Source organism: Salvelinus alpinus, chromosome 1, assembly GCF_045679555.1.
Source record: "Salvelinus alpinus chromosome 1, SLU_Salpinus.1, whole genome shotgun sequence".
Classification (NCBI taxonomy): Eukaryota; Metazoa; Chordata; class Actinopteri; order Salmoniformes; family Salmonidae; genus Salvelinus; species Salvelinus alpinus.
Genome location: NC_092086.1, coordinates 62,050,097 through 62,071,895, shown reverse-complemented (window position 1 = coordinate 62,071,895; position 21,799 = coordinate 62,050,097). Strand labels below are relative to the sequence as shown.

Genomic DNA, 21,799 nt, shown 5'->3' with positions numbered 1-21,799 from the left:
ATCAAATTTCTTGGTTCTAGTCAGGATTCTAGCAGCCGTATTTAGCACTAACTGAAGTTTATTTAGTGCTTTATCCGGGTAGCCGGAAAGTAGAGCATTGCAGTAGTCTAACCTAGAAGTAACAAATGCATGGATTAATTTTTCTGCATCATTTTTGGACAGAAAATGTCTGATTTTTGCAATGTTACGTAGATGGAAAAAAGCTGTCCTTGAAACAGTCTTGATATGTTCGTCAAAAGAGAGATCAGGGTCAAGAGTAACGCCGAGGTCCTTCACAGTTTTATTTGAGACGACTTTACAACCATCAAGATGAATTGTCAGATTTAACAGAAGATCTCTTTGTTTCTTGGGACCTAGAACAAGCATCTCTGTTTTGTCCGAGTTTAAAAGTAGAAAGTTTTCAGCCATCCACTTCCTTATGTCTGAAACACAGGCTTCTAGCGAGGGCAATTTTGGGGCTTCACCATGTTTCATTGAAATGTACAGCTGTGTGTCATCCGCATAGCAGTGAAAGTTAACATTATGTTTTCGAATAACATCCCCAAGAGGTAAAATATATAGTGAAAACAATAGTGGTCCTAAAACGGAACCTTGAGGAACACCGAAATGTACAGTTGATTTGTCAGAGGACAGACCATTCACAGAGACAAACTGATATCTTTCCGACAGGTAAGATCTAAACCAGGCCAGAACTTGTCCGTGTAGACCAATTTGGGTTTCCAGTCTCTCCAAAAGAATGTGGTGATCGATGGTGTCAAAGGCAGCACTAAGGTCTAGTAGCACGAGGACAGATGCAGAGCCTCGGTCTGACGCCATTAAAAGGTCATTTACCACCTTCACAAGTGCAGTCTCAGTGCTATGATGGGGTCTAAAACCAGACTGAAGCATTTCGTATACATTATTTGTCTTCAGAAAGGCAGTGAGTTGCTGCGCAACAGCTTTTTCTAAAATCTTTGAGAGGAATGGAAGATTCGATATAGGCCGATAGTTTTTTATATTTTCCGGGTCAAGGTTTGGCTTTTTCAAGAGAGGCTTTATCACTGCCACTTTTAGTGAGTTTGGTACACATCCGGTGGATAGAGAGCTGTTTATTATGTTCAACATAGGAGGGCCAAGCACAGGAAGCAGCTCCTTCAGCAGTTTAGTAGGAATAGGATCCAGTATGCAGCTTGAAGGTTTAGAGGCCATGATTATTTTCATCATTGTGTCAAGAGATATAGTACTAAAACACTTAAGTGTCTCTCCCGATCCCAGGCCCTCGCAGAGCTGTGCAGATCCAGGACAGCTAAGCCCTGGAGGAATACGCAGATTCAAAGAGGAGTCCGTAATTTGCTTTCTAATGGTCATGATCTTTTCCTCAAAGAAGTTCATGAATTTATTACTGCTGAAGTGAAAGCCATCCTCTCTTGGGGAATGCTGCTTTTTAGTTAGTTTCGCAACAGTATCAAAAATAAATTTTGGATTGTTCTTATTTTCCTCGATTAAGTTGGAAAAGTAGGATGAGCGAGCAGCAGTGAGGGCTCTTCGGTACTGCACGGTACTGTCTTTCCAAGCTAGTCGGAAGACTTCCAGTTTGGTGTGGCGCCATTTCCGTTCCAATTTCCTGGAAGCTTGCTTCAAAGCTCGGGTATTTTCTGTATACCAGGGAGCTAGTTTCTTATGACAAATGTTTTTCGTTTTTAGGGGTGCAACTGCATCTAGGGTATTGCGCAAGGTTAAATTGAGTTCCTCAGTTAGGTGGTTAACTGATTTTTGTCCTCTGACGTCCTTGGGTAGGCAGAAGGAGTCTGGAAGGGCATCAAGGAATTTTTGTGTTGTCTGAGAATTTATAGCACGACTTTTGATGCTCCTTGGTTGGGGTCTGAGCAGATTATTTGTTGCGATTGCAAACGTAATAAAATGGTGGTCCGATAGTCCAGGATTATGTGGAAAAACATTAAGATCTACAACATTTATTCCATGGGACAAAACTAGGTCCAGAGTATGACTGTGGCAGTGAGTAGGTCCAGAGACATGTTGGACAAAACCCACTGAGTCGATAATGGCTCCGAAAGACTTTTGGAGTGGGTCTGTGGACTTCTCCATGTGAATATTAAAATCACCAAAAATTAGAATATGATCTGCTATGACTACAAGGTCTGATAGGAATTCAGGAAACTCAGAGAGGAACGCTGTATATGGCCCAGGAGGCCTGTAAACAGTAGCTATAAAAAGTGATTGAGTAGGCTGCATAGATTTCATGACTAGAAGCTCAAAAGACGAAAACGCCATTTTTTTTTTTGTAAATTGAAATTTGCTATCGTAAATGTTAGCAACACCTCCGCCTTTGCGGGATGCACGGGGGATATGGTCACTAGTGTAACCAGGAGGTGAGGCCTCATTTAACACAGTAAATTCATCAGGCTTAAGCCATGTTTCAGTCAGGCCAATCACATCAAGATTATGATCAGTGATTAGTTCATTGACTATGACTGCCTTTGAAGTGAGGGATCTAACATTAAGTAACCCTATTTTGAGATGTGAGGTATCACGATCTCTTTCAATGATGGCAGGAATGGAGGAGGTCTTTATCCTAATAAGATTGCTAAGGCGAACACCGCCATGTTTAGTTTTGCCCAACCTAGGTCGAGGCACAGACACAGTCTCAATGGGTATGGCTGAGCTGACTACACTGACTGTGCTATTGGCAGACTCCACTAAGCTGGCAGGTTGGCTAACAGCCTGCTGCCTGGCCTGCACCCTATTTCATTGTGGGGCTAGAGGAGTTAGAGCCCTGTCTATGTTGGTAGATAAGATGAGAGCACCCCTCCAGCTAGGATGGAGTCCGTCACTCCTCAGCAGGTCAGGCTTGGTCCTGTTTGTGGGTGAGTCCCAGAAAGAGGGCCAATTATCTACAAATTCTATCTTTTGGGAGGGGCAGAAAACAGTTTTCAACCAGCGATTGAGTGCTGAGACTCTGCTGTAGAGCTCGTCACTCCCCCTAACTGGGAGGGGGCCAGAGACAATTACTCGATGCCGACACATCTTTCTAGCTGATTTACACGCTGAAGCTATGTTGCACTTGGTGACCTCTGACTGTTTCATCCTAACATCGTTGGTGCCGACGTGGATAACAATATCTCTATACTCTCTACACTCGCCAGATTTAGCTTTAGCCAGCACCATCTTTAGATTAGCCTTAACGTCGGTAGCCCTGCCCCCTGGTAAACAGTGTATGATCGCTGGGTGATTCGCTTTAAGTCTAATACTGCGGGTAATGGAGTCGCCAATGACTAGGGTTTTCAATTTGTCAGAGCTAATGGTGGGAGCCTTCGGCGTCTCAGACCCCGTAACTGGAGGAGTAGAGACAAGAGAAGACTCAGACTCAGACTCCGACTCGCTACATAATGGGGAAAACCGGTTGAAAGTTTCTGTCGGCTGAATGAGCGACACCGGTTGAGCATTCCAACAGCATTTCCCTCCAGAAGCCATGAGAAAGTTGTCCGGCTGCGGGGACTGTGCGGGGGGATTTATACTAACGTTACTATCTGTACTTACTGGTGGCACAGACGCTGTTTCTTCCTTTCCTACACTGAAATTACCCTTGCCTAACAATTGCGTCTGAAGCTGGGCTTGTAGCACAGCTATTCTCGCCGTAAGGCGATCGTTCTCCTGTATATTATGAGTACAGCGACTGCAATTAGAAGACATCATGTTAATGTTACTACTTAGCTTCGGCTGTTGAAGGTGTTGACGAACCATGTCCAGATAAAGCGTCCGGAGTGAAAAAGTTGAATGAGGGAAAAAAGTTGCGATGGAAAAAAACTAAAAATATAAACGGTAATTAAAAACAAAAACAAAACAAAAAAACGTAAAGTTGTCAGCTAGCAAAGTAAAGTTGGTTTGTATGAAAGACACAAAATGGCTATGTAAACAAACAGGTGAGTTTCCCGGTATCAATGGATCTTTAATATTAACTTGCGTTGCAGTTTTACAAGTGTAGATTCTAGATGGAGGAGAAAAGGAGTAGACAGAGAAGAGGAGGAGGAGGAGTGACCATTGTTAACAGAGCAAGGAAATGTGTGCGCCCTGCGGTTTCTAGTCCCTTTGAAATGGAGACTCAGTGATTTTGGTTCCCAGGCCCCCTTTTTCTCAGGCCCGTACAAAACCAAATGAAGACATTTCAGTGTGTCTGTCTGTGTCTATGTTTGATGCTGTTTATAGCCCAGCGCCAGACTGCTGCTAACCGGACGAAGGTACAAATAGTGGCATCTGGACAATGTTCACATTCGGTTGATTGTAAGTGAAGTGTGGGCGTATCTAAAAAAGAAGATAATGCATAGTCTTGTAAGCAATGCAAAACATAGACACTGTCACAAACAACAGCATTTTATACTGAACAAAAATATAAACGCTGTCACGTTCCTGACCTTATTTCCTTTGTTTTGTCTTTGTTTAGTTGGTCAGGACGTGAGCTGGGTGGGCATTCTATGTTATGTGTTTCTATGTTGGGTTCATGTTCAATTAGCCTGATATGGTTCTCAATCAGGGGCAGGTGTTTTACGTTTCCTCTGATTGAGAACCATATTTAGGTAGGCTGTTCACACTGTTTGTTTGTGGGTGATTGTTGCTGTGTCTGTGTTTGTTCACCACACGGTACTGTTTCGTTTCGTTCGTTCGTTTGTTTGTTCGTGCGTTCATGTTTTATGTGTTCTCAAGTTCAGGTCTCTAACGTCGTTTATTATTTTGTAGTTTGTTTAAGTGTTTTTTCGTCTTCGTTATTATTATAAAAATTATTATGTATTCAACCCACGCTGCGTTTTGGTCCGATCCTTGCTCCTCTTCAGACGAGGAGGAAGACGAGCGTTACAAACGCAACGTACAACAATTTCAAAGATTTTACTGAGGTACAGTTCAAATAAGGAAATCAGTAAATGTAAATATATTCATTAGGTCTTAATCTATGGATTTCGCATGACTGGGAATACAGATAATCATTAAGGTATCTGTAAGGGCGTGGAATAGAAAACTAGCCAGCATCTGCTGTGACTAGAGGTCGAACGATTATGATTTTTCAACGCCGATACCGATTATTGGAGGACCAAAAAAAGACGATACCGATTAATCAGCGGATTTTTAAAAAACATTTATTTGTAATAATGACAATTACAACAATAATGAATGAACACTTATTTTAACTTAATATAATACATCAATATTATCAATTTAGCCTCAAATGAATAATGAAACATGTTCAATTTGGTTTAAATAATGCAAAAACAAAGTGTTGGAGAAGAAAGTAAAAGTGCAATATGTGCCATGTAAGAAAGCTAACGTTTAAGTTCCTTGCTCAGAACATGAGAACATATGAAAGCTGGTGATTCCTTTTAACATGAGTCTTCAATATTCCCAGGTAAGAAGTTTTAGGTTGTAGTTATTACAGGAATTATAGGACTATTTCTCTCTATACGATTTGTATTTCATATACCTTTGACTATTGGATGTTCTTATAGGCACTTTAGTATTGCCAGTGTAACAGTATAGCTTCCATCCCTCTCCTCGCCGCTACCTGGGCTCGAACCAGGAACACATCGACAACAGCCACCCTCGAAGCAGCGTTACCCATGCAGAGCAAGGGGAACAACTACTCCAAGTCTCAGAGCGAGTGACGTTTGAAACGCTATTAGCGCGCACCCCGCTAACTAGCTAGCCATTTCACATCAGTTACACCAGCCTAATCTCGGGAGTTGATAGGCTTGAAGTCATAAACAGCGCAATGCTTGAAGCATTGCGAAGAGCTGCTGGCAAAACGCACGAAAGTGCTGTTTGAATGAATGCTTACGAGCCTGCTGGTGTCTACCATCGCTCAGACTGCTCTATCAAATCATAGACTTAATTATAACATAATAACACACAGAAATACGAGCCTTAGGTCATTAATATGGTCGAATCCGGAAACTATAATTTAGAAAACAAAACTTTTATTCTTTCAGTGAAATACGGAACATTTCCGTATTTTATCTAATGGGTGGCATCCATAAGTCTAAATATTCCTTTTACTTTGCACAACCTTCAATGTTATGTCATAATTACATAAAATTCTGGCAAATTAGTTTGCAATGAGCCAGGCGGCCCAAACTGTTGCATATACTCTGACTCTGCGTGCAATGAACGCAAGAGAAGTGACACAATTTCACCTGGTTAATATTGCCTGCTAACCTGGATTTCTTTTAGCTAAATTTGCAGGTTTAAAAATATATACTTCTGTGTATTGATTTTAAGAAAGGCATTGATGTTTTTGGTTAGGTACATCTCATACCCAGAGTCCCAGAGCTAGTCCAAGGTGGCTTAGCAGTTCAGACGTCTTTTTCTGTTCCGTATTGTCGTGTCCTGTATATATATATATTTACACCTTTCTTCGCATATCTTTTATCTATTTTATTATCCAAGAACTCAACTACAAAAGCTTTCCTGCAAAAGCTTTCCTGCAACCCGCTTCACCAATTACAAAAAGTATTATTTACCTCAATCTGAAAATCCATCGTGGAAGCTAGCCAGGGGCTAATTCAGAAGCTAGCCTGAAAGCTAACCAGAAGCTACTCCGATAGCTAGCCAGAAGCTAATCTGTAGCTGCCCCGAAATTAGCCGGTTTGCTGGCTAGCGTTGGTGTTTCAGCTGCCCACGTTTTGTGGTCATCAGCTATTCCTTTAGCTCGATAATCTACCGGCACTTTTGTGCAACGCGACTCGGACCGGAGCATTCCGGGACTTTTTTTCTCTCAGTTTCCCCGGATTCCAGCCGCAGGCTCTGGACACTTGCACCTTGATTCCGCAGCTAGCTAGCTGCAAACCGTGTGACTATTGGCTTACGTCGACCCCGGAGCAAACTCAAATCATTCTGGAGCTAGCCAGCTGAGGAGTTCCATCACCATCCGGACCCGTTTCTTTTGTTGCTGCTGCAGATACGGAACCCCACCGGGCCTTCACGACTGACTGCCGCGACTGACTGCCGACGTTATCTGCCCGAGGGATTTATCCAACCGGCACCTCCGTCCCGACATTACCTGAACGCTCATCTGAGGCCCGCTAATCGTTAGCTGTCTTATCGGCTGCTATCTGAACAAGTATATCGGACAACTATTATTATTATTATTATTTATTTATTATTTTTTTTTCCTTGGGTCACTATATCTATTTTGCCAATTTGGATTGATCCCCTCTACCACACGGAACCCCACTACACGGAACCCCACTAACCTACCGACGGAAACGCACGAGGTATCTACAAACAGACCTCCATCCTATGCTGCTACCGATAGCCATATACCCGGCCAGCTGTCTGGATCGCCACGACCCCAAACCAACCTCTACTCACTGGACCCTTATTGATCACTCGATTAAGCATGCCTCTTCTTAATGTAAATATGCCTTGTCCATTGCTGTTCTGGTTAGTGTTTATTGGCTTATTTCACTGTAGAGATTCTAGCCCTGCTCTCTATACCATATCCAACCTCTCAGTTCCACCACCCACATATGCGATGACATCACCTGGTTTCAATGATGTTTCTAGAGACAATATCTCTCTCATCATCACTCAATACCTAGGTTTACCTCCACTGTATTCACATCCTACCATACCTTTGTCTGTACATTATTCCTTTAAACTATTTTATCGCCCCCAGAAACTTCCTTTTACTCTCTGCTCTAGTAGCTCTAGGCGACCAATTCTCATAGCTTTTAGCCGTACCCTTATCCTACTCCTCCTCTGTTCCTCTGGTGATGTAGAGGTGAATCCAGGCCCTGCAGTACCTGGCTCCACTCCTATTCCCCAGGCGCTCTCTTTTGATGACTTCTGTAACCGTAATAGCCTTGGCTTCATGCATGTTAACATTAGAAGCCTCCTCCCTAAGTTTGTTTTGTTCACTGCTTTAGCACACTCTACCAACCCGGATGTTTTAGCCGTGTCTGAATCCTGGCTTAGAAAGACCACCAAAAATTCAGACATTTTCATCCCCAATTACAAGATTTTCAGACAAGATAGAACGGCCAAAGGGGGCGGTGTTGCAATCTACTGCAAAGACTGCCTGCAGAGTTCTGTTATACTATCCAGGTCTGTTCCCAAACAATTTGAACTTCTACTTTTAAAAATCCACCTCTCTAAAAACAAGTCTCTCACCGTTGCCGCCTGCTATAGACCACCCTCTGCCCCCAGCTGTGCTCTGGACACTATATGTGAACTGATTGCCCCCCATCTATCTTCAGAGCTCGTGCTGCTAGGCGACCTAAATTTGAACATGCTCAACACCCCAGCCACCCTACAATCTAAGCTTGATGCCCTCAATCTCACACAAATGATCAATGAACCTACCAGGTACCACCCCAATTCCGTAAACACGGGTACCCTCATAGATGTCATCCTAACAAACTTGCCCTCCAAATACACCTCTGCTGTTTTCAACCAAGATCTCAGCGATCACTGCCTCATTGCCTGCATCCGTAATGGGTCAGCGGTCAAACGACCTCCACTCATCACTGTCAAACGCTCCCTGAAACACTTCAGCGAGCAGGCCTTTCTAATCGACCTGGCCGGGGTATCCTGGAAGGATATTGATCTCATCCCGTCAGTAGAGGATGCCTGGTCATTTTTAAAAAATGCCTTCCTCACCATCTTGAATAAGCATGCCCCATTCAAGAAATTTAGAACCAGGAACAGATATAGCCCTTGGTTCTCTCCTGACCTGACTGCCCTTAACCAACAGAAAAACATCCTATGGCGTTCTGCATTAGCATCGAACAGCCCCCATGATATGCAACTTTTCAGGGAAGCCAGAAACCAATATACACAGGCAGTTAGAACAGCCAAGGCTAGCTTTTTCAAGCAGAAATTTGCTTCCTGCAACACAAATTCAAAAAAGTTCTGGGACACCGTAAAGTCCATGGAGAATAAGAACACCTCCTCCCAGCTTCCAACCGCTCTGAAGATAGGAAACACTGTCACCACCGACAAATCCACTATAATTGAGAATTTCAATAAGCATTTTTCTACGGCTGGCCATGCTTTCCACCTGGCTACCCCTACCCCGGACAACAGCACTGCCCTCCCCTCTGCTACTCGCCCAAGCCTTCCCCATTTCTCTTTCTCCCAAATACAGTCAGCTGATGTTCTAAATGAGCTGCAAAATCTGGACCCTTACAAATCAGCCGGGCTAGATAATCTGGACCCTTTCTTTCTAAAACTATCTGCTGAAATTGTTGCCACCCCTATTACTAGCCTCTTCAACCTCTCTTTCGTGTCGTCTGAGATCCCCAAAGATTGGAAAGCAGCTGCGGTTATCCCCCTCTTCAAAGGGGGGGACACCCTTGACCCTAACTGCTACAGACCTATATCTATCCTACCCTGCCTTTCTAAGGTCTTCGAAAGCCAAGTCAACAAACAGATTACCGACCATTTCGAATCCCACCACACCTTCTCCGCTATGCAATCTGGTTTCAGAGCTGGTCATGGGTGCACCTCAGCCACGCTCAAGGTCATAAACGATATCGTAACCGCCATCGATAGGAAACAATACTGTGCAGCCGTATTCATTGACCTGGCCAAGGCTTTTGACTCTGTCAATCACCACATCCTCATTGGCAGACTCGACAGCCTTGGTTTCTCTAATGATTGCCTCGCCTGGTTCACCAACTACTTCTCTGATCGAGTTCAGTGTGTCAAATCGGAGGGTCTGTTGTCCGGGCCTCTGGCAGTCTCTATGGGGGTGCCACAGGGTTCAATTATTGGACCGACTCTCTTCTCTGTTTACATCAATGATGTCGCTCTTGCTGCTGGTGATTCTCTGATCCACCTCTACGCAGACGACACTATTCTGTATACCTCTGGCCCTTCTTTTGACACTGTGTTAACAACCCTCCAGGCGAGCTTCAATGCCATACAACTCTCCTTCCGTGGCCTCCAACTGCTCTTAAATACAAGTAAAACCAAATGCATGCTCTTCAACCGATCGCTGCCTGCTCCTGCCCGCCTGTCCAACATCACTACTTTGGACGGCTCTGACTTAGAATATGTGGACAACTACAAATACCTAGGTGTCTGGTTAGACTGTAAACTCTCCTTCCAGACTCACATCAAACATCTCCAATCCAAAGTCAAATCTAGAATTGGCTTCCTATTCCGCAACAAAGCATCCTTTACTCATGCTGCCAAACATACCCTTGTAAAACTGACCATCCTACCAATCCTCGACTTCGGTGATGTCATTTACAAAATAGCCTCCAAAACCCTACTCAATAAATTGGATGCAGTCTATCACAGTGCCATCCGTTTTGTCACCAAAGCCCCATATACTACCCACCACTGCGACCTGTACACTCTCGTTGGCTGGCCCTCGCTTCATACTCGTCGCCAAACCCACTGGTTCCAGGTCATCTACAAGACCCTGCTAGGTGAAGTCCCCCCTTATCTCAGCTCGCTGGTCACCATAGCAGCACCTACCTGTAGCACGCGCTCCAGCAGGTATATCTCTCTAGTCACCCCCAAAACCAATTCTTCCTTTGGACGCCTCTCCTTCCAGTTCTCTGCTGCCAATGACTGGAACGAACTACAAAAATCTCTGAAACTGGAAACACCTATCTCCCTCACTAGCTTTAAGCACCAGCTGTCAGAGCAGCTCATAGATTACTGCACCTGTACATAACCCATCTACAATTTAGCCCAAACAACTACCTCTTTACCTACTGTATTTATTTATTAATTTATTTTGCTCCTTTGCACCCCATTATTTCTGTCTCTACTTTGCACTTTCTTCCACTGCAAACCAACCATTCCAGTGTTTTTTATTTTTTATTTTACTTGCTGTGTTGTACTCACTTCGCCTCCATGGCCTTTTTATATTTTTATTTATTTATACATATATTTGTTTGCCTTCACCTCCCTTATCTCACCTCACTTGCTCACATTGTATATAGACTTATTTTTTTCACTGTATTATTGACTATATGTTTGTTTTACTCCATGTGTAACTATGTGTTGTTGTATGTGTCGAACTGCTTTGCTTTATCTTGGCCAGGTCGCAATTGTAAATGAGAACGTGTTCTCAATTTGCCTACCTGGTTAAATAAAGGTTAAATAAAATAAATAAATAAACACGTTGGAGCAACGACAGTCCTTTTTCGCGAATGCGCACTGCATCGATTTTATGCAACGCAGGACACGCTAGATAAACTAGTAATATCATCAACCATGTGTAGTTATAACTAGTGATTATGATTGATTGATTGATTGTTTTTTTTAAGATAAGTTTAATGCTAGCTAGCAACTTACCTTGGCTTCTTACTGCATTCGCGTAACAGGCGGGCTCCTCGTGAGGCAGGTGGTTAGAGCGTTGGACTAGTTAACCGTAAGGTTGCAAGATTGAATCCCTGAGCTGACAAGGTAAAAATCTGCCGTTCTGCCCCTGAACAAGGCAGTTAACCCACCGTTCCTAGGCCGTCATTGAAAATAAGAATGTGTTCTTAACTGACTTGCCTAGTTAAATAAAGGTGTAAAAAATAAATTGCCGATTTCCGATTGTTATGAAAACTTGAAATCGGCCCTAATTAATCGACCTCTAGCTGTGACCACCATTTGCCTCATGCAGTGCGACAGATCTTTGCATAGAGTTGATCAGGCTGTTTATTGTGGCCTGTGGAGTGTTGTCCCACTCCTCTTCAATGGCTGTGCGAAGTTGCTGGACTTTGGCGGGAACTGGAATACGCTGTCGTACATGTCGATCCAGAGCATTCCAAACATGCTCAATGGGTGACATATGGAACATTTCTGGTATCTTTTATTTCAGCTCATGAAACATGGGACCAACACTTTACATATGCAACTTTTCAGGGAAGGAACCAAAATACTCAGTCAGTTAGGAAAGCTAAGGCTAGCTTTTTCAAACAGAAATTTGCATCCTGTAGCACTAATTCCAAAAAGTTTTGGGACACTGTAAAGTCCATGGAGAATAAGAGCACCTCCTCCCAGCTGCCCACTGCACTAGGAGGCTAGGAAACACTGTCACCACCGATAAATCTATGATAATCGATAATTTCAATAAGCATTTTTCTACGGCTGGCCAAGCTTTCCACCTGGCTACCACCACCCCGGCCAACATCTCAGCATCCCCTGCAGTAACTTGCCCAAGCCCCCACCCCCCGCTTCTCCTTCACTTAAATCCAGACAGCTGATGTTCTGAAATAGCTGCAAAATCTGGATCACTACAGCTGGGCCAGACAATCTGGACCCTCTCTTTCTAAAATAACCCCTATTACTAGCCTATTCAACCTCTCTTTCGTATCGTCTGAGATCCCCAAAGATTGTCATCCCCCTCTTCAAAGGGGGAGACAATCTAGACCCAAACTGTTATAGACCTTTATCCCTTCTGCCCTGCCTTTCTAAAATCTTCGAAAGCCAAGTTAACAAACAGATCACCGACCATTTCGAATCCCACCGTACCTTCTCCACTATGCAATCTGGTTTCCGAGCTGGTCATGGTTGCACCTCAGCCACGCTCATGTCATTTACAAAATAGCCTCCAACACGCTACTCAGCAAACTGGATGTAGTCTATCACAGTGCCATCCGTTTTGTCACCAAAGCCCCATATACTACCCACCACTGCGACCTGTATGCTCTCGTTGGCTGGCCCTCACTACATATTTGTCGCCAAACCCACTGGCTCCAGGTCATCTACAAGTCTATAGGTAAAGCCCCGCCTTATCTCAGCTCACTGGTCACCATAGCAACACCCACCCGTAGCACGCGCTCCAGCAGGTATATTTCTTCGGTCATCCCCAAAGCCAACACTTCCTTTGGCCGCCTTTCCTTCCAGTTCTCTGCTGCCAATGACTGGAACGAATTGCAAAAATCACTGAAGCTGGAGTCTTATATCTCCCTCTCTAACTTTAAGCATCAGCTGTCAGAGCAGCTTACCGATCACTGTACCTGTACACAGCCAATCTGTAAATAGCACACCCTACAACCTCATCCCCATATTGATACTTATCCTCTTGCTCTTTTGCACCCCAGTATCTGTACTTGCACATCATCATCTGCACATCTATCACTCCAGTGTTAATACCAAATTGTAATTATTTCTCCTCTATGGCCTATTTATTGCCTTACCTCCATACTCTTCTACATTTGCACACACTGTACATAGATTTTTATATTGTGTTATTGACTGTATGTTTGTTTATGTGTAACTCTGTGTTGTTGTTTTTGTCGCACTGCTTTGCTTTATCTTGGCCAGGTTACCAGTTGTAAATGAGAACTTGTTCTCAACTGGCCTACCTGGTTAAATAAAGGTGAAATAAAAATAATAAACATGTTGCGTTTCTATTTTTGTTCAGTGTAGAATGTTCAATGTGGGCGAAGATTAGATAAGTATTGGATACAGTACAAGGAAAGTTAAATATTTTCTCCTCCCATTATTGACAGATTTTGATATCAGTAGTTTTATATCAGTAATTCCACAGCGCTGGGTGTTGTGTTGCATGTGAACATATACAAGTGTGTAACATGATCGTATGGTATAGGCCAGTGGTCACCAACCGGTCGATCGTGATCGTAGACTGTAAAAAGAAGCCTCGAGCGCACAGCAAAGTTGATAATGTGAGATTTCAAAACATTTAAAACCATGACTAGAGACTCAACGAATAGCTGCTGTTTTATTAGTAAGTTCATGTTTAAGTTGTTATTCAGCACTATCAACACTTTGTTCAACAGTTTTTTAAGTCATAAAATGCTCGTTTGCTACTTCCACTCACTCTACAACCAACCAGCACTGCAGCTGCAATTAATGAGTATAGCAAAGTGTTTCAATAAGCTTGCATAGGTATTTTTTGCGGCTTGTGTGTTTTTTAATATCAAGGAATATTTCACTTTCTCTGGTCATAGGAGTAACAACATGCATTGGTGCGACTTAAGTTTCACCATCAGCTGGAAGACTGTGTCCCCTTTTTTCAGTGAGAGGCGCTCTGCTGCTCCCTCCCTCCCCTCAGACTGACCTTCAGATGCAGGCCATCAGTCCAGTAAAACAAAACATATTATCTATTACTGAGCGGTAGATCTCGACTTACATTTTGACTCAGAAAGTGATCTTGACTAAGAAAAGGTTGGGGACTACTGGTATAGGCTATACAATAAAAAGAGATAGTGAAACCTGATTAAAAGCTAAAACCCTGAATAAGGATATTATTTCCAGGCGTTTCCTCTAAACCTATGTCAGGGTGTGGTGATGGCGGAGTAGTAGTTGTCATTATCTTTTTATTTTTTACTTCCTTTTTCTTTGTTAAAGGACCAAGTTCCGCTGTGGGTCTCTAATTTGGGCCTAGTAAACGTGGATAGGGAAAGCAGCTGCCAGGCTCCATAATGTAGTCTAGCGTGGCAAGGCTGGGCCTTGCCCTCAGACATGGCTCTAGACTAGAGATTCCTATGGGTTGTAGAATCCTATGGCGCCATAGGAATAATGCCATGTCTCAGGGCAAGGCAGGGACAGGACAGGACAAGCGTTCAAGCTTCCTCCTCGCTACTCAGACTGGTCCTTCATTACAGTAGCAACCTCTGTCCATCTGTCGTATGGGAGACACACAGCTAGAGCATGTCGAACAAGGTATTTTAGGGGGCAGATTTGGCCCGGCATATGGGTGTGTGCGTGTGTGTGTACAGTATGTGTCTCCAGCTGTAGCTGTGACTTCACACTGTCCTCTGTTTACAATAACATCTCCCCCTGTCCGTCTCTGTAAATACATAGTTCACATCCAGTTTACAATGTTCTCTCTGATTTAGCTTCTGTTATTGTTGTGTTTTGGGGACGGCCCAGCTGCATCTGCATCTGAAGGCCAGATGTTAGCTGCATCCCCTATATGGTGCACTATTTTTGACCAGACCCCCATTGGCCCTGATCAAAAGTAGTGTACTACTTAATAGGGTGCCGTTTGTGACAGATCCGTTGTTTGGATTAGTCTAACCCTGATCTGGTGCAGACAGACTTCTTGGCTCGCTAGTGTACAAGTCACTCTGTAATGATCAATGGTGTTGTAGTTTTAGTTACGTTGCCAATGCTCTGATGTCCATAGTTGTATATCAATCAGTTGTTGCACGTGTATAGTGGTCATAAACTAGGGCTCCACCCATGCGTGAGGTGGTTGACTTTGGATATTTTTCTCCCTCTCTCTTCTCTTATTCTCATTCTTGTTCTCACTCCCTCTCACTTTCTCCTCTCTTTCCCTCCCTCCCTCTCTCCTTTCCTCTGACACGCTATAGCCGTGCGTGACTCATGACGTCAGGCCCCTTATCCCTTCTCAGGGTCCGTGCCAGCTGTTGATGTCACCCCTGGGTCTTTTTAATTTGGGGATTTTCGTTGGGGCCAGGGTGAGATCAGATCAGGGGGAGTCCCATGGTCCCATGACCTCAGCCCAGTGAGCCCACAGCCACATGAAGGAACCAGCGGATGGGGTGGGGTGGGGGAGAGAGTGGGTGCTGGCAGGGTCTGGCTGAGTGATTTACACTGACAGACAGCCATACAGCTCTGCCCTTGTTGTTAATGTCACACGAAGGCATTTTCCTCTCGGAATGACAAACGCACTGGTCACCCATTTTCCTGGAAACCCAATGTTGAATTGGATTGAATTTTACGTCGTGCAGAAATGAGCGTTTGAATTAGGAAAGTTTCCTCTCATGACCTCTAAAAGCCAGAATGTAGAATATGTTACAAACTTACTTTGTCTGTTGCCCATGCGGTTGGTCCCTTTGCAGATAGGAATGCGACACAATATATCCACAGGAAAGTATAATTACATCAACTTTTCAAAGCGCTGGTAGTGCGTTAAGATTTCTATCACCTGAAGCATGCACACAAGATGAAAATACATGCACGCCACACATGCATACCTGCCGAGCTCCTGCACGTGTTTACATGGTCTGCGCATGCCAGCACTTTGATTAGGTGATTTAATTCTACTTTCCTGTGGCTATATTGTCTCTCATTCCTACCAACAAAAAGACCAACAGCGGTAACAGCCGGTTGAGTATGTTCAAATGTAATTTTACTCAACATGCTGAATTCAATGCAATTCATCGTTGGGTTTCGATGCAAGTCACCCATGTGTAGTGTTGTGCTGTAGGAGGCGTTGCCTATCTTCTTGGTTTCTCTCATGCATCGATACCCTGATTGAGGGTCATGGTGTGTAGTGTTGTGTAGATGTGTTGCCTATCAATGATGCCTAGTCTATCCCGGCCAGGTTGTCGTGTGTGTCGTGGTGTGCGACTGACTCCAGCAGTTTGTGTCACTAACTTGGCTGCTATCTCCTTGAGCTCTTAAATACAGCTTTTCAGCAGCTATCTATCCCCTCCCTTTCAGATGGGATCAAATGTTCCAGCCAGAGACTAGCTCCTGTTTCCCTCCTAGCTTTAAATTAATGTGATGAGGGGATGGGCTAAACTGAACATCTCCCTCTCTCTCGCCATTTATCTATGGAGTTGATTGTGTTACGAATGTTCTCTTCTATTTATGCAATAAGGGCTGGGGATGGGGTATATATTGAATATGCCATGGCTTAAGGGGTATTCTTAGGCAGTAACATGAAGATTTGATATTTTATTCTCTAAGTGTGACAGCGTGTTGTCTTTTTGATTTGATTTATTTGAAAGAAAAGCTTTATTTTCGTTGTGTCACTATTCAGTTATATAGATACAGGTAACTGCCAAAATAAAGAAAACAACACCAAAGTGTCTTAATAGGGCGTTGGGCCACCACGAGCTGCCAGAACAGCTTCGATGCGCCTTGGCATAGATTCTACAATCTGGAATCCTATTGGAGGGATGCGACACCATTCTTCCTCGAGAAATTCTATAATTTGGTGTTTTGTTGATGTTGGTGGAAAATGCTGTCTCAGGTGCCGCTCCAGAATCTCCCATAAGTGTTCAATTGGGTTGAGATCTGGTGACTGACACACACACAGTTTTTAAACCCCCTATGCTCCTTTGAGACCCCTCTTTCAAAGTCATGGAGATCTCTTCTTCTAGCCATGTTAGCCAAAATAATACCAGCCATTTCTATACTTGACCCTAAGCATGATGGGATGTAAATTGCTTAATTAACTCAGGAGCCACACCTGTGTAGAAGCTAGAGGTCGACCGATTATGATTTTTCAACGCCGATACCGATTTTTGGAGGACGAAAAAAAGCCGATACTGATTAATCAGCCGATTTATATATATATATATATATTTGTAAAAATGACAATTACAACAATACTGAATGAACAATGAACACTTTTATTTTAACTTATTATAATACATAAATAAAATAAATGTAGTCTCAAATAAATAATTAAACATGTTCAATTTGGTTTAAATAATGCAAAAACAAAGTGTTGGAGAAGAAAGTTAAAGTGCAATATGTACCATGTAAAAAAGCTAACGTTTAAGTTCCTTGCTCAGAACATGAGAACATATGAAAGCTGGTGGTTCCTTTTCTCATGAGTCTTCAATGTTCCCAGGTAAGACGTTTTAGGTTGTAGTTATTATAGGACTATTTCTCTGTATACCATTTATATTTCATATACCTTTGACTATTGGATGTTCTAATAGGTACTTTAGTATTGCCAGCCTAATCTCTGGAGTTGATAGGCTGAAGTCATAAACAGCGCAATGCTTGAAACATTGCGAAGAGCTGCTGGCAAACGCAGTAAAGTGCTGTTTGAATGAATGCTTACAAGCCTGCTGCTGCCTACCACCGCTCAGTCAGACTGCTCTATCAAATCATAGACTTAATTATAATATAATAACACACAGAAATACGAGCCTTAGGTCATTAATATGGTCAAATCCGGAAACTATCATTTCGAAAACAAAACGTTTATTCTTTCAGTGAAATACGGAACCGTTCCGTATTTCATCTAATAGGTGGCATCCACACGTCTAAATATTGCTGTTACATTGCACAACCTTCAATGTTATGTCATAATTACGTAAAATTCTGGCAAATTAGTTCGCAACGAGCCAGGCGGCCCAAACTGTTGCATATACCCTGACTCTGGGTGCAATGACCGCAAGAGAAGTGACACAATTTCCCTAGTTTAATATTGCCTGCTAACATGAATGTCTTTTAACTAAATATGCAGGTTAAAAGAAATATACTTCTGTGTATTGATTTTAAGAAAGGCATTGATGTTTATGGTTAGGTACATTCGTGCAATGATTGTGCTTTTTTCACAAATGCGCTTTTGTTAAATCATCCCCCGTTTGGCGAAGTTGGCTGTCTTTGTTAGGAAGAAATGGTCTTCACACAGTTCGCAATGAGCCAGGCAGCCCAAACTGCTGCATATACCCTGACTCTCTTGCACAGAACGCGAGAGAAGTGACACAATTTCCCTAGTTAAAAGAAATTCATGTTAGCAGGCAATAATAACTAAATATGCAGGTTTAAAAATATATACTTGTGTATTGATTTTAAGAAAGGTGGTGATGTTTATGGTTAGGTACATTGGTGCAACGACAGTGCTTTTTTCGCAAATGCGCTTGTTAAATCACCCGTTTGGCGAAGTAGGCTGTGATTCAATGATAAATTAACAGGCACCGCATCGATTATATGCAACGCAGGACAAGCTAGATAAACTAGTAATATCATCAACCATGTGTAGTTAACTAGTGATTATGTTAAGATTGATTGTTTATTATAAGATAAGTTTAATGCTAGCTAGCACCTTACCTTGGCTCCTTGCTGCACTCGCATTACAGGTAGTCAACCAGTCTCCTCGTGGAGTGCAATGTAAATCGGCCATGATCGGTGTCCAAAAATGCCGATTACCGATTGTTATGAAAACTTGAAATCGGCCCCAATTAATCGGCCATTCCGATTAATCGGTCGACCTCTAGTGGAAGCACCTGCTTTCAATATTCTTTGTATCCCTCATTTACTAAAGCATTTCCTTTATCACATGTATGTATACAGTTGAAGTCGGACGTTTACACACACCTTAGCCAAATACATTTCAACACAGTTTTTCACAATTCATGACATTTAATCCCACTTGTCTAGGAAGTTCAATGCATACAGTATATCAACCATACACCATCAGTATGGACAGCTAGCAGTAGATTCAGTACACACTCATGGAGCTGGATTTGTGTTAAATGAGCACACCTTATTCTAATCTTCTCTTGCTCTGTTGATATCTTAATGTACTCTAATGTTTTAAAGATACATCAATAGGCCTATGCTACTATATGTATGGTGGTCACAGCAAAGCAAAGCAAAGCTGACTGACGTGATGGAACCACAGAGTTTGGAGCCACTATTGCGTTACATATTGTAATGTGCAACTTGGTAAGATCACAGTCGATTTGTTTCCCCGTCTGTCCCTCTGGTTTGGTTAAATGTCTGGTTTGGTTCTAAATCCTTGTTCGTTCTCTCTCCTCTCCAGTCTCACCCTCTGTCCCTGTGCAACACCAGTGAAGATGAGCGCCAGGAGTCTGACTTCATCAGCATCGTCAAGCTGGAAAGCCCGGAGCGCAAGGTGCCTCAGTGTCTGCCCCTGCTCGACAAGGTAAGACCATTTTACCCATGCATACCTTTGAAGTGCTATGGGAGGTTTGAGTGGTGGCAATGATACATTTGAGCAGTTGAAGAAGTATCTTGTCCAAGTGAACGGATTTCTTTGCCGGATCATACTGTATCTGTTCGGGCTGGAAATTGCCTGTGACCTCACAATACGATATTATCACAATACTTAGGTGCCGATATGATATGTAATGCGATTTTCACAACTCTGTATGTATTGCGATTCGATACTGCGATTTTATTCCGATTTGGTGTTCCAAACATTTTGCTCTGCTACAGAGAGATGAGAGAGCATGAGAAAATTTGTTTTGATCAGTCATAGAAATAAAAGTGCTGAATACGTTGGCTTTTTAAAATGAAGATGGAGAACAAGCTATAGGATGGCAAAAAAACATTTTGTACAAAATCGCGATATGTAACTGCATAGATTCTTTCCCCCATCACTATCTACCCTCCCCAAAAATTCCTTGGGGCTCTGTAACCTACTGTAACTCTGTGCCATACAACATTGAAATGTTCTCTACTGTGTAGCATACAATGGTTGTTTATTATTTCTTTCTGTTTGTTTACTGTGCATATCTTGGTTGGAACCAGGCAGTTGTCCTTGTTAAAGATTACCTTATCCATTTGAATGGAGGAGAGCCGGAGTGCTACACCTTTTCCCCTGCCTTTTTTTCTGGCGCACTGTCCACTCTTAGATCCACGGTGCTTTAAGGATCCAGTCTTGAGTTAGTAGAATGTAGAATGTTGGCTGGCATTGAATGTGATTGTGAGGAAGTTATGCTGCCATGGCTGTGATCTCTCAGCGTAAAGGGATGTGATGTGGCAGGGGTGGGGGGGGGGGGGGATGTGGCAGAGAGCCCCATGCTTCCTGGCGCTGGATGTGAGTCACTGAGGCCACAGCTGTCACTGGTCGTACCCAGGATCCTGGGCCAGGGTAGTAAGGCCAGGTGCTGAGCCAGGACACCTGCTGCTCCACGTCTCTCCAGGACAGATACAAATACGGCCATAGACACAGATAACGCTAATTACCCATGTTGCTATTGTTGTTACATGTTACATGTGTTACTAGCAAGCTAGCAGTTACTAGCAAGCTAGCAGTTATCAAATCAAATTGTATTGGTCACATGCTTGTGTTCCTTGCTCCAACAGTGCAGTAGTATCTAACAATACACACATATCTAAAAGTAAGAGAATGGAATTAAGAAATATATAAATATTAAGACGAGCAATGTCGGAGTGGCACTGACTAAAATACAGTAGAATAGTATACAGTATATACATATGAAATGAGTAAAGCAGTATGTAAACGTTATTACAGTGACTGGTGTTCCATTATTCAAGTGACCAGTTATTCCATGTCTATGTACAGTTGAAGTCGGAAGTTTACATACACCTTAGCCGAATACATTTAAACTCAGTTTTTCACAATTCCTGACATTCAATCCTAGTAAAAATTCCCTGTCTTAGGTCAGTTAGGATCACCACTTTATTTTAAGAATGTGAAATGTCAGAATAATCGTAGAGAATGATTTATTTGTCACGGCTGTTGAAAGGAGATGACCAAGGTGCAGCGTGGTGAGCGTATTTTAATCAAAATGACGCCGAACAAAACAATAAACACTACAAAAACAAACCGTGAAGCTCAAAGGCTATGTGCCCTAAACAAAGTCAACTTCCCACAAAGACAGGTGGAAAAAAGGGCTACCTAAGTATGGTTCTCAATCAGAAACAACGATAGACAGCTGCCTCTGATTGAGAACCACACCCGGCCAAACACAAAGAAATAGAAAACATCGAAATAAAGAAACTAGAATGCCCACCCTAGCCATTATTTCAGCGTTTATTTCTTTCATCACATTCCCAGGGGTCAGAAGTTTACATACACTCAATTAGTATTTGGTAGCATTGCCTTTAAATTGTTTAACTTGGGTCAAACGTTTTGGGTAGCCAACAATAAGTTGGGTGAATTTTGGCCCATTCCTCCTGACAGAGCTGGTGTAACTGAGTCAGGTTTGTAGGCCTCATTGCTCGCACATGCTTTTTCAGTTCTGCCCACACATTTTCTATAGGATTGAGGTCAGGGCTTTATGATGGCCACTCCAATACCTTGACTTTGGTGTCCTTAAGCCATTTTGCCAGAACTTTGGATGTATGCTTGGGGTCAATGTTCATTTGGAAGACCCATTTGCGACCAAGCTTTAACTTTCTGACTGATGTCTTG

The 21,799-nt window shown here is 42.9% G+C and overlaps 1 protein-coding gene across 1 annotated transcript in view; it reads left to right on the top strand.

The window, feature by feature from the left end:
- Nucleotides 1–21,799, top strand: part of LOC139582842 (E3 ubiquitin-protein ligase RNF43-like) — a 207,775-nt gene that overhangs the window by 112,755 nt on the left and 73,221 nt on the right. The window contains exon 2 of the mRNA XM_071413225.1: nt 19,439–19,561. Within this exon, the coding sequence (XP_071269326.1) occupies nt 19,439–19,561 (123 nt within the window). The remainder of the gene's footprint in view (nt 1–19,438; nt 19,562–21,799) is intronic.